This window comes from Lichtheimia ornata (assembly GCF_029851405.1).
Source record: "Lichtheimia ornata isolate CBS 291.66 chromosome Unknown scaffold00046, whole genome shotgun sequence".
NCBI classification, from domain to species: domain Eukaryota; kingdom Fungi; phylum Mucoromycota; class Mucoromycetes; order Mucorales; family Lichtheimiaceae; genus Lichtheimia; species Lichtheimia ornata.
In genome coordinates this window covers 112,052-125,312 of record NW_026695366.1, presented here as the reverse complement: position 1 = coordinate 125,312, position 13,261 = coordinate 112,052, and the positions used below count along the sequence as shown (strand labels likewise).

Below are 13,261 nucleotides of genomic sequence, written 5' to 3'. Positions count from 1 at the left end.
ACAAATGAATCAGCGAAAAGAAGGAAAATGTATTATGAATGTTATGCTACGGTGGTTGAAAATGATTGGATTAGGTTATTGTAACTTTTGTCGCATGTCATCTATAAACTTTGAGACTTGTTCTTGGTCTGTCGGGCTGAAATCAATCTTGGATCGTTGTGTGAGAACAAAGTTGGCCTTGAGCTCAAGCTAAGAATGCATTTGTTAATCACTCTATCAATGCATTAAATGTGTTATTGTTACTTACCTTGGATGCAACATCCAAAAACTTCTTGTTCCCTTTAATGTTGGCGGTCTTTGTAGCGTTTCTCTTTTTCACAAATCGCTTAATCTACAATGCATGAATGATATTAGTCAACTCCGTCTTTCATATATATAGAGCGATCCAATGTATACTAACAGCTACAATGCCAGGAATGACCATTTCAGGGAAGGAAATATGATAAGCATAGCTCTTGTAGTATTCGCTAATGCATTCACAGAGTTGCTCAATGATACCATCCTATCATTTAAAGTATGTCAGCATATATCTAGACACACACACGCTTTCCTTTTCCATATTACCTGGTATACTCGACCATGAAGATACTGCTTTGGTGCACGCAAATGGATATCCCACATGATAGGTTTGAGAGTAGAAGGTTTTGCCACTGCTGTCAATTCACGAGACTCCAACAACTGCATAAGATAGGGTGCAAGTGGGATATACACCTTGGTGGAACGACCCAGGGTGATCATGGACCGGATGATATGGAATCGAGCAGGGAAATACTGTGCAGTAGGCACCAATTGAATAGCACCCAATGCAACCTGAGTCAATGGATAAATCAGCGGGTGGAGTGGCGAGCTTGAATCGGCGCAGTTGGCTGCTAAGACATTGGACCAGAAATCGATACAGTGCACGAATTGCCAGTTGTAGATCGTTTGGTAGCTTTCCTGTGAGCGAGTAATTAGACACCTTTGGTCACTTTCTATCTTCATGCACCTTACTTTACCTTATTCTTAAGCTGCATAGCATTACGTAGATGGATAGCCAACTGACGGATATATACAAATGCTTGCTGATAGCTGAGATCCAAATCGATGGCATAGAGTTGTGTTGCCAAGTTACGCATGAGATTGATGCTGGGTAGAGTGTGTTCGTTGGTGCCCTTGCAGTTGCGGACAAAGGTGAGATAAATGTTTCTAAGACACAAGTCGAGGTAGGTGTTGGGTTTGCCTTTGTGGACACGTGCCACTGCCAACGATCGAATGGCTAAGAAACTTTGGATACGCAAGTTGTCGGATGAAGTAAAAGTGGACCACAATTCCAAAAGAACCTAGATGGGAATATTGTTATTATTATCAACATTGTCAATATCAAGTCCACATACATACCTTGAGGTAATCCTTGGCAATCTTTTGGTAGCAAACCCAATAGGCTGAGCACTTTTCAGCTTCACGTGTGGCCAAATACAACATATCCGAGTCCGTCAAACCACGCATAAGATGAAGCATATTTGTGAGATAGGATTTGATAGCACCTTCAGCGACATGCCACCTTGGAGATGCACTTGGGGTCTTGTTGGATTTCAGGAAATGATTGAATACCATTGGTGCACAACGCATGGTACCAGTGACAACCATGTTGAATACTATCAACAAATGTTAGTATCCTTTCCTTCGACATTATACTCCTGATCAATTACCTTTTGGATCTTGAATCTTGTAGACAAAAGATACGCCTTCCTGTTGCTCCTCATCCGACATCCTTGCTGCAGTCTTGAAAGCAAGCAACAACTTTTTCATGGCTGGCAAAGATTTTTTGGTGTCAACTTGTTCAATCATAGCGGCGACCTTCTTTTTGGTCAAGAGCTCAAGGTCGTCACCAAATGGATCAGCTTGTTCTTCTTCTTGATCAGATGCTTCGGACTCGGATTCTGAAGCTTCGGCATCATCCATATCAACATCTTCATCATCCTCTTGTTCTTCATCATCGGGAACGTCGTCGGCTGATTCATCGAATTCCAACAAGTTGTTCTCTTCCTTCTGGAGGTACTTGTAAAACTCGGGATCGCTCTTTTTGAGTTTCTCCAATTCCTTCTTGTGCTTTTCAATATCACTGACAAGTTTCTTTCTGCTATCCTTGGTGTCTTGTTCATCGTCATCATCATCGTCATTATCATCGGATGTTGCATTCTCTTCGGCAGACTCGCTGTTTGCGTCGTTCTCTTCATCTTCATCGGATTCTTCTTCTTCCTCTTCTTCTTCCATGTGGTTATCTTCCTCCATAACTTCATCCTCCATTTCTTGATCGACGCTCGATTCATCATCCTCATCCTCATCCAACTGCTGTTGTTGTTGTTGTTGCTGTTCGGGCTCAGAGTCGCTGACGTCTTCATCGGGCTGCTCTTCGATCATTTCCATATTCTCCAATTCCTGATATGGCCATGTAAACATGATGCATGGTATACATGTATATTCTCTTTCCCAATCATACCTTATCGAGATCGTCATCATCGTCTTGGAAACCACCGTTGAAAAAGTCCTCGACAGACATCCTACAAGCCGTGGTCAGGAACAAGGTGTTTTTATAATCGAAATACACATACTTTGACTTTTTCTTGCTCTTATCTTTCTTGTCCTTCTTGCCTGTCTTGGCTTCTACGGCTAAATGGTATCGGTGGTTGGTTACCAATGGGCATTGTTCGCTAACCGATCTCGAGTTTCAGCTTTTACTCACCTTTGCTGGCAGCCGTATTCTTGTTGTTCTTTTTGGTGACTTTGGTTGCTTTTCCATTGTGAGGACGATCGGCCTTTTTGTCCTTTGACTTTTGCTGGGGTCGGTGCTGAGCCTTTTTCGATTTGGCCATGATCAAGATCTGTCAAGGGAAAAAGTTGCGACTTGTTGCTGAAACCAAAGTGTCATCCAAATCAGGCAGTGGCTTTTCCTTCCATCCAACCTCTTTGGCTCCGAGGGCACGTGATCGGAGATCATGGATCATGTGTGCGTATACACTTTAAGCACTTGTCATGCAAATAGAAAATAAATGAATTGTTTACTGCTGTTGAAATAAAAGGAAGGGGAGGAATATGAGGAATAGCTATAATCAAATGCATGTATGTAATTCAAACAGAAATGAGAGGGGTACGAGTAGTAGTTGTAGTTGTTGTTGGTGTATGCTGCTGAGGGGTATCTCCATGACGACGTGTCTCGTTGCTGTTGCTCCTTGAAGGCTTGCTCATTGTCTTTTTGGCACGCATCACCGCATCCCATAAATAATTGACAGTCTCAGCATGGCGCTGCTGTTGCATATCATCACTGGCATCATCTGAATCATCAAACGAGAGATCGCGTAGCTTTTCCAAAAGACCAGCATAAGGTGAATCCTCTTTTGTATCCTTGTCATCGTCCAATACTTTGAAGACTCCACCAGCGTGGGTTGTACATGGTGAATTGACCATTGGACTTGCGCTTTGAGGGGCATCCTTCTTTTCATCCTTTTTGATGGGTGATTTTGTGCTGCTATGGTTACTATGGGTGGTGATTGTGGTTGTCGAAGATGATAATGTCTGCTGGTTATTGGCATCATCATCAGGGGCACTGAGTACATTCAGCATGCGAATGACGTTACGTTTATCTTCATGAGACATGGGATTCTGACGCTGCTTCGCCTTTGCAGCAGCAGCCATTTGTGTCTTTTCACTGCTCGATTCGAATAAATGGATAGGCTGTTTCTCACTGTAAACCATGACGGGTGGAGAAAAGTCGACTGAATCAGAAGGCGTTGGGCCATCGATAGCCTCGTTCTTTTCTTCTACTGGTGGTAGATCAGATGCAGGTGTCCAAAAAGAGGCGCCAATAGTTGTTGCGGCTGTTGCTGTAGATGATGATGGGTCTTCGGGTGGTGATGATGGTGATGTAGATGATGGAGGAGATGGATGATGTGAAGAAATGGAAGGTGGCGTATGGCTGTTTTGAGAATGATTCAATAACACAGATGCTGCCAGGGGATTCTCAGTGCTTGTCATCATAAGCGTCTTCCAATCAGGTGGTGAAGGTGTATTGGAAATGTTGTCAAGAAATTCATTTGAATACAAATACAGGTCGTTATCGGATGCTGATGATGTGGATGGTGGTTGTGTCGTTGTTGCTGTTGCTGTTGCTGTTGTTGCTAAATCAGGATACAAGCATGTGTCTGTTTGAATGTTGGCGGATAATTGTTCTAGCCATGATTGCAATGTATCAAGGTCATTTGGATTGTCCACGGGTGGGATCCATTCATTTGATTGATGTTGCACAGCTGCAGAAATATAATCTAGTCGATCCATCATCTCTGTAATAATCATGTTTAGTTTCCTATATTGCAAGAATGTTTGGACATAACCTACCGTCATTGTACTCTGGTGATAAAGTATTATTATCCACCACCTGCTGGAAGAGATCTTGTACAGGGTTCATGGAGATTGGGCTCTGTCTGCGGATGAATAATGACGAATTGCCCGAGTTGGAAGGAACATGGCTGCCGCTACCCGAGAAATCGGTATCGGTCTTGTTCGAGCTTGGGCTGGTTGCTAATAGCAAATAGGTTATATTTGGTCTTCACTATGAAAGATACGTTCTCTTTGCTTACCTTGCGTGTGCCAATCGGTATTGGACTTTGAAGTTTGCGATTGATGTTTTCTACGTCGTACGGCTTTGTATCCAGGTTGTTTGCTGATAAGTGACGCTATTGACATAACATGAGTACCTATTGCCTATAAAGACGTTGCCTCATGCATATACCTTTATGTTCAATAGTATGGATCTTTTCATGCTTTTTCAAATCCTGAGGTCGCTTGAAAGCTTTCTTGCAAGTCTAATAGCACATGAGTTATAAGTACATCTTCATCCATGCGTCCTTATCTGTGACCCTACCGAGCATTGATGGGCTACAATACAAATAGATGTTGTGTAGCGTTAGTAACCGTTGCTCCTCAAGAACGATCCTCCCCTTTTTGCTCCCTACGTTTCAGTGGAAGGTGGACAAGTAAATGGCTGGCGAGATGATCGCGTTTGGCTGCTTGGGCACCACACTCGTCCCATCGGCATTCAAGGCACAAGTTGTGAGTTGCTTTACGACCAATGTGTTCATTGCACAGGTGCTCATAGAGAATCTCGACCGTTTCAAAAGCGTCATGGCAACCGGTCCATTTGCAAGGGCAACAACGCGTCTGTTTTGGCATAAGTGAAAGAGAAGTAGGGCGTGGCACATTTTGCTCCCCAAACCGCATCACTCTCATATGAAATTGGGGCGTTCATGGTAACACAAATACTGTTAATTGATAGTAGCATTTGCTGTACACTCTTTTTAAAAGACAAATTCTGATTCGTAACCTAATAAAAAAGTGGCCTAATTCTTATGTGAAGAATGACTTATAACGAAGGACACCAACATGCTATGTATTTGGTCTGTGCACATGCCTTTGGTTCTTGTTACATCTTGTTGGATTTCCACTTTTCTTTGGCATCATCCACAAAATGGAGTTGTTGAAGCGCGTCGGTGCTTCTGTTATTCATCGGTATCCTTGGGTTGATCAATGCCGCAATATTGTCTCTTTAGCGTTTGCACTTTCTTGCTGTGGTTCGTGATCGTCCATGTGAATGCTTGTAGGATGAATATACTCAGAGTTGTGAAAACATACTGGTTGTGGATTCAGCGGCTACCGCATGAGAGTTGCTTAAAATGACCTTCTTGACTCATACGAAGCTGCAAAAAAGTTGGATCCGTTGCCATGGTCTACCATCGGATGCCTTGCACGTAGCATAACCAAGGTGCGTCATCTGAGTTTGAACAAAACTTTGGTGCATAAAACACACGCCCATTTCTTGAAATGGAAACTAGTTCCACCTGCTCGTCGGCAGTCCCTTTCTTATGTCTTTGAATACACCTGATCAGGGATGATACCTTAAACGTGCTTGACAAAGATTGGGTGTGGGAGAAACAATGGTTAGGATTTTCCTCATCACAAGTATCCAATAACACCACAATGAAAGCATGAAAACAATGAAGCGCTCAAATATCATTACAAAGGACTTGGACATGTCTCAGCTCTATATTTTCACAGGTTGTAAAAGATAGCTATCCATCATAATGATACGCAACTTTTTTATTCCAGTGAGAGAGATTATTATCTATACGTCTCGTTTTGGATTGAAAGATGATGCGGGATACTTTAAAAGATTGAATGCATAGTCGTCTTTTGGAGGAGGGGCGTTGACTAATGGATGCCGTTCCTGATTACTTTGAGTTAGATTCCGCGTTATGAAATAAGATCCTTTGACACTTACTCCCAGCTGATCGTGCTCTGCATTGAAAATAGCTTGTTCCTCACTCAGCTTGGCATGGGTTTCCTTTAACTTTTCCTTGTCCTTTTCATGTTTGTATTCTGCCGCGGCAAGTGCAAGTTGAACCTCAATGTAGTCATCCACTTCCAATTTGAGTTCTTCTCGAAGTTTATCCTATATAGCATATACTTAGTATTCCATATGATCGAGATGAAATGACCATACCGCTTTCTCCTTGTGTAAATTGATATCAAAGACAGTATCTGCCATCTTGGGTGGTACTTGAAGTCGCTTCAAAACGCTCATCGCTTTCCTTTTTGCATTAGCCACGACACGCTTGTATGCCTCCTCTCGTTTGCTATTGCTGTCTTCCTCTTCGATTTGGTGGATAGTTGTACTAATAAACACAATCTATTAGTTCTTGTGTAGTGTAGATCAAGTGGTTTGCTTACGTACTTGAAAGCTTCATGGATGATTTTGGAAAGATCCGCATATTGCTTATCATTGAGACCAAATTCTGAGGGGGTTCCTTCTCTGTTGTTGCGTTCAACTTGTAAAATGGAGTCAGTCCCCATCCTATTCCACATCCTTTGCTAGCCATAGCCATACGTACATAATGATCGATCACGCCGTAATGATACGTTATTCATGCGTGATAGGTCTTGTGATGATGTATGTTCGGGGGGAATAAAAGGAGGAAGAGATTGCTGCCGTTGTTGTTGACTGATATGTGATGGAACAGGAGATGCTGGGCGTTGTTGTTGTTGTTGGATATGTGAATGATGGCTGACATGCGATAGTGCAGGTGAACGACGTTCCTGTTGAGGCAATTGACTATGCCGTGAAATATGAGTCGCAATGGAATCTCGTTTCGACCTTGAAGGGACATTTGTTGGAGGAGGTGCGTGTTGCTGGCGGACACCTGATAGTTTACTTTGTCGAGAGACATGCGTGTGATGTGATGCTACCGATTGCTGATCCACAGCTGCAGACGCTCGAGAGCGCTTGGATGTTACTGAGATTTCACTGCGATTGTCGTCTCCATCAAGAAGAGCCTCCTTTATTATTTTACGGCGTTTGTGTAAATTGGTCATGCGATCGGTATAGTCTGTGTAAAAGAGGAACAATGAAAAAACATAAACGCAGCTGGCATTGATCTTCACCGTGGATACAGGCGATGCTGATAATCAAGCTCCGTGTCTCGTGATAAGAAAAGCAATGCAATTACCTGCCCTCTTCTTTGACCAATTCCATAGCAATAGAACTAGAATCTGCTAATAAAGTTCTGTATTGAAAGTTATATTACGCGTTGTTGTTTCAAGTAAATTGCTTGCTGATGATTGCTGTGATGATATTGCGCGAAGGGTCCAGCATGCATATGCCATAACACTAGGATTGGCTTTGACGACATGTACAAATCATTTATTGGTATTGTCGTATAAGCTGTTGGTGCATAAGCTTCCCAACAACCATCAGGACGTGTTACAAAGGGGGGTTGTTAGGGACACCGCTCCACTAACCGAAAGCCGTTGAATGCTTGTATAGGCATGTTGAGACCTCTAAAACGAAACTAGAAATCAACGCTGTGAGTATAAGATCCAATGCATGTTCCATATCAAACCTTTTCTAACGTATGAATAACTGCTGCAGGGTGTCGTAATACGTCATAGCCACGATTTTTTATACAGCCAAGCATACAAAAGTATTATAAAACTCGATTTAGAAATAAGGCGGTAATGCTATTGTTTCACCCGAGAAAGAGAAAAAAGAGATAGCGAGTCTCCTGAGGTGGCGGAGAAAATGGTACCAAACTCTAAAGCAAAAGGGATGATGACTTGCAACGGATGCGACAATGATAGGATGGTGGTTGTTGCACGAATCGTCATTACGCATATGCATGAACCATCAGACGATGACAAAAAAGAAACGAGGCTGAGAATGATGCCGATATTTGGCGGCAACCGACGACGACAGCACTGCATGTGTGATGCTGGGGGGGGGTGTAATGTTGATGAGCAGGTGAAGATGCAAATGGGGGAGCTTTTTTTTTGTGTAATGATACCTTGGCCAAAGCGTCTGTCACACACACACACCCACACCGTTTCCACATATATGATGTGTGGGTGCTTCGGAATCTACGATTTTTTTGGCGGGAAAGAGTGATCGGTTGATGGTGCAGACATCATGTGCTGGTGGTGGTGATGGCGAAAGAGCAGCCATTGGTGTCGTCTTCATTCCTTTATTCTTCTTCTTTGTATAATGCTATGTGAATCATGGCTTTTCATTTTCTTTTTTAGACATGAAAATTAAGCTTGCTGTGCTGTTGCATGATGAAAGAAGCTGGGGTTGATACACCAAAAAGTAAAGGAATCATGTCAGAACTTAGAATACAAAATGATCAATGTGACCCGATCAGCAGTCGTTGCCATGGTTCATCGTGCTGCGTATATCTCGCAAGGCAAGAACAATGCATTGAATACTCAAGTTGCCTCATCTGCATGTGTCACAGTGGGCAACTTATTAGGGGGGAGGCAACGATGGTACCTGAAATTATACAACGTTGTTGTGTGTGAGTATGTGTGTGTGCGTGTGCGAGCGTGTACATACATATGTGGTCGTGGTGGTGATGGTAACCATGACAGTACGACAAGGTACACACACACGCACACACACGCACGCATCTTCGCACGCAAAAAAAATGCTTGTGATGATGATGACCCGGGAATAATGACTCAGGCATAGCGTGCATCCTTTGCTTTCCGCGTGACGCCGTGCGCGCACACAAGTTGCTGCTGCTTTATGAAAAGCGTGGCAACCAGCACTCTCACTTCCGCTATTGCTTCCTCTTCCCCTTTCTCTTTTTCATATTCACATACCACACAACTATGGTGGCTCGTTCTTTTGAAGACTGGTCCCCAAGTCCTGATGGCACGCATCACGTCTTTAACAGAGCTCTCGAATGTCCAGACAGCGATGACCGAAGCTACCGATTAATACGTCTTGCCAACAAGTTGCAGGTGCTCCTCGTCAGTGACCCAGATACAGACCGTGCTAGTGCTGCTCTCGACGTTCACGTTGGCAATCTAAGCGATCCCGTAAGATGAACAAGTAGACCGTGAATGACGTTTATTATAACACAAGTGCCTTTATTAGGATCAACTTGAAGGCCTGGCTCATTTTTGTGAACACTTGCTATTCATGGGCACTGAAAAGTATCCAAAGGAAAACGATTACTATTCGTATCTTTCAGAGCATTCTGGTAAGGGTGTATATACAAGGCATCTTGATCCAAACGTTAACTTGATTTGCCATACGTTACAGGTTACGCAAATGCGTTCACAGGCACCGAGAATACAAATTACTTTTTTGAAGTGGGTCATCAATGGCTCGAAGGTGCTCTTGATCGGTTTTCTCGTTTCTTTATCGATCCTTTGTTTTCTGAGAGCTGCACTGAAAGGGAATTACGTGCTGTTGACTCGGGTAAGTCTGGGAATAATGCATGCATGTGCAACGACATCTTTGCTGAATACGCACACACACACACACACATGCATAGAACACAAGAAAAATCTACAGTCCGATTGTTGGCGAATTGCTCAAGTTGAAAAGACACTCAGCAATCCAAATCATCCATGGCGCCATTTTGAAACGGGCAATCTTGAAACATTGATGGATGCTCCCAAACGACGTGGTCAAGATGTGCGACAAGAATTGCTCAAATTTCATGAGACCTTTTACTCGGCCAACATTATGAAACTTTGTGTGCTCGGCAAAGGTAGACTTGAGTGATGGGTGAGGGACGTACAATTGGCTCATACATAGAAAATAGAATCCTTGGATCAGTTGACAGAATGGGTGGTTGACAAGTTTTCTCATGTCAAGAACAAGAATATCCCTGTTCCTGAATTTGATGGTCATCCCTTGACAACAAATGAGCTCAAAGTAAGTGCAAAGATGGATCACAAAGATCAAGTTACTCAATATGGTGTTTATTATAGACGCAAATATTTGTCAAATCTGTCAAACACAATCGAACACTGGATGTCACGTTTCCTTTCCCTGATCAAAACCCATACTTTGAAAGCCAAGTAAGCTATTGCTAGGAAACAACGACATGATCCAAATACTGACATTGCATGTTGTTGCATAGCCTACCAATTACATCTCGCATTTGATTGGTCATGAAGGTCCTGGCTCTATCCTGTCATATTTGAAAAAGAAGGGATGGGCGACTTATTTGAGTTCTGGTGGATGCTTTGGTGGTCGTGGTTTTGGATTCTTTCATGTGAGCGTTGATCTTACAGAAGAAGGTCTTGGTAAGCTATAGCTATAGTGTTTAAAAAGGTAGTAGGTTACTTATACATTCCGACATAGAACACTATGAGGACGTGGTGATGGTGATTTTCCAATATATTGAGATGCTCAAGAAAGTTGGTGTCAAGAAATGGATTTTCGATGAAGTTCAATCGCTTGCAGCCATCGAATTCAAGTTTGCTGAGAAATACCCACCATCTCAATACACCTCCTTCCTCACTCAACAAATGCAATCGGATTATCCACCAGAATGGACAATCAGTGGTACAAGCTTGTTGCGCAAATACGACCCTGAACTCATTACAAAGCACCTTTCATTGCTACGCCCTGACAACTTCCGTCTTACTCTCGCCAGCCAAGAATTCCCATTTGGCATCAAATGCGACAAGGTTGAACGCTGGTATAATACCGAATACGGCATCCTTCCTCTCAGCCAAAAGCTGGATAATGTATGTGAGCTTGTGTTTTGTTCTTGATCCTATTCTCATAATGGCAAATAGATGTTGGCTCATATCACTCCCAATGATGCCCTTTCTTTACCAACACCGAATGAGTTCATCCCTACCAACTTGGACGTCAACAAGATGATCGTTGAAACCAAGCAACGCAAACCGGATTTGATTCAGGAGACATCCATGCTCCGTTTATGGCATAAGAAGGATGATACTTTTTGGGTACCCAAAGCCAATGTGTGGATCCTCTTTCGAAATCCATTGACCTATGCAACACCACGCAATGCAGTCATCTCCACGTAAGTAAATGATCCTACATTGTAAACAAAAACTTGGCTGACAATTCTCGTAATAGCTTGTACATAAGCTTATTGGAAGACTCTTTGAATGAATATTCTTACAATGCAGACGTGGCAGGTTTATCGTATCACTTCTCTACAGACCCTGATGGATTGGAGGTATGATTTCATTTTGATACCATTACGCGTTCCTATATCTCATTGTGATGTGTGTGTAGCTTTCCGTTGGTGGATACAGTGATAAGTTGCCTTTGCTATTGGAGAAGGTGGTTGAACGCATGAAGAATATCCGTATCGAGGCGGATCGCTTTAAAGTGATCAAAGATCAGGTACATAGGAACACATAGGGTCTTTGATATAAACTAACTATCTTTTATTAGGTCCATCGATTATACCGCAACTTCTTCTTGGAACCTCCTTTCCAGCATGCAAGCTATTATTTGACATACGCTATTCGTGAACGCATGTGGAAATGCGATGATCTTGCTGATGAACTAGCCGATATTCAGCTGCAGGATGTGCAATCATTCTATCCTACTATCCTATCCCATTTGCATATCGAAGGATTGGTCCATGGCAACCTTGATCAAGATGAGGCGATTCAAATGTTCCGCACTGTTCAAAATGTATTGTCTGCCAGACCATTGATGCCGAGCCAATTCATCAGCTCCCGCAGCTTGAATCTACCACCGGGTGAATCATTTGTGTATCAGCTGCCTGTCCGCGATATGGAAAATGTGAACTCGGCTATCGAATACTACTCACAGGTGTGCGACGTGACCGATATTCCCTTGCGAGCACGTTTGAGCTTGGTGGCCCAAATTGCACAAGAACCTTGCTTCAATCAGCTTCGTACCCGTGAACAACTTGGCTACCTCGTGTTTAGTGGCGTGCGTCGACATGTGGGCACCATGGGCTTGCGTTTCATCATCCAAAGTGAACGTGATACAGTCTATCTCGAGAATCGCGTCGACGAGTTTTTGGACATGCTCCGTGATATCATTGTCAACATGACACCTTCCGAATATGAAGCACAAGTGGATTCGCTTATTGCTGACAAGCAAGAAAAGTTCAAGAACATGGGTCAAGAAGGAGCCAAATATTGGAACGACATTGATTTTGGTTATTACGAGTTTGATGATGTGGACAAGGATGTGGCCGAATTGAGGACTGTTGAAAAGCAATCGTTGGTGGAATTTTTTGATCGTTACATCCACCCTTCATCACCTGAATATCGCAAGTTGTCGATCCATTTACAATCGCAAAAGAAGCCTCCTTCTCAGCCGACACAGCCCACTCATACAGTTGAATCACTGCATACATGTTTGACTTCTGCCACTACTCAGCAACCATTGATCAGCCTGGATGAACTCAAACGTGCCGTGAGCACAGATATTCATGCTGGCCTTCCTCCTGAGACCGTTCTTAGAAAATTGCTGGTGGATGAGCTCAAGGCCAATGAACAAGATATCGAAAATGTCATGGGCAAGTTGGCTCAATTACATAGCACCACGACTAGTAATGGACATGCAAGCACTTCAAACCAACAAGATGACCGGCCCTTTAGTAATGGTACAACAGGTTCCGATACGAATTCGGGAAAGAATTCCCCCACACGTGATCACAGCCAACTTCCAAGAAACAATCAAGCTGTCACTGACTTGATCAAATTCAAGAACCAAATGCCCCTTTCTCCCGCTGCAGTTCCCTTCTTTTTATTTTCCCGCATTTAACGCAACATGGCCATAGAGCGCTCTATTTTGTATATTCAAAAGCGTGTTGTAATTGATTTCCCACCCTGTATTTCGGAAAAAAGAAAAAGCCAAGGTTTCATTGGTCCATTGTAATGTGTGTGCTGTTATGGGGGGGGCTGGGATATTACGTTATGG

The 13,261-nt window shown here is 43.1% G+C and overlaps 4 protein-coding genes across 4 annotated transcripts; 1 reads left to right on the top strand and 3 right to left on the bottom strand.

The window, feature by feature from the left end:
- Window positions 1-75: 75 nt before the first annotated feature.
- On the bottom strand, window positions 76-2,852 carry O0I10_008591 (uncharacterized protein; the record flags this gene model as incomplete). Its single annotated transcript, XM_058488594.1, has 10 exons — window positions 76-189; window positions 248-331; window positions 401-502; window positions 565-936; window positions 996-1,319; window positions 1,378-1,634; window positions 1,689-2,418; window positions 2,480-2,540; window positions 2,592-2,649; window positions 2,723-2,852. The coding sequence occupies 10 exons, from the start codon at window positions 2,850-2,852 to the stop codon at window positions 76-78; spliced, it is 2,232 nt and encodes a 743-aa protein (XP_058340619.1).
- A 256-nt stretch (window positions 2,853-3,108) lies between these two features.
- On the bottom strand, window positions 3,109-5,281 carry O0I10_008590 (uncharacterized protein; the record flags this gene model as incomplete). The annotated part of the gene is made up of 7 exons (XM_058488593.1): window positions 3,109-4,316; window positions 4,372-4,554; window positions 4,614-4,709; window positions 4,766-4,838; window positions 4,898-4,911; window positions 4,989-5,193; window positions 5,249-5,281. 7 exons carry the CDS (start codon window positions 5,279-5,281, stop codon window positions 3,109-3,111), a joined length of 1,812 nt encoding a protein of 603 aa, XP_058340618.1.
- Window positions 5,282-6,154: 873 nt separating this feature from the next.
- Window positions 6,155-7,401, bottom strand: O0I10_008589 (uncharacterized protein; the record flags this gene model as incomplete). The annotated part of the gene is made up of 5 exons (XM_058488592.1): window positions 6,155-6,256; window positions 6,311-6,481; window positions 6,533-6,704; window positions 6,764-6,857; window positions 6,921-7,401. 5 exons carry the CDS (start codon window positions 7,399-7,401, stop codon window positions 6,155-6,157), a joined length of 1,020 nt encoding a protein of 339 aa, XP_058340617.1.
- A 1,791-nt stretch (window positions 7,402-9,192) lies between these two features.
- O0I10_008588 (uncharacterized protein) lies at window positions 9,193-13,105 on the top strand (the record flags this gene model as incomplete). Its single annotated transcript, XM_058488591.1, has 12 exons — window positions 9,193-9,402; window positions 9,461-9,566; window positions 9,629-9,787; window positions 9,864-10,082; window positions 10,137-10,249; window positions 10,306-10,395; window positions 10,458-10,623; window positions 10,682-11,070; window positions 11,122-11,372; window positions 11,429-11,531; window positions 11,591-11,701; window positions 11,753-13,105. 12 exons carry the CDS (start codon window positions 9,193-9,195, stop codon window positions 13,103-13,105), a joined length of 3,270 nt encoding a protein of 1,089 aa, XP_058340616.1.
- Between the last annotated feature and the right edge of the window lie 156 nt (window positions 13,106-13,261).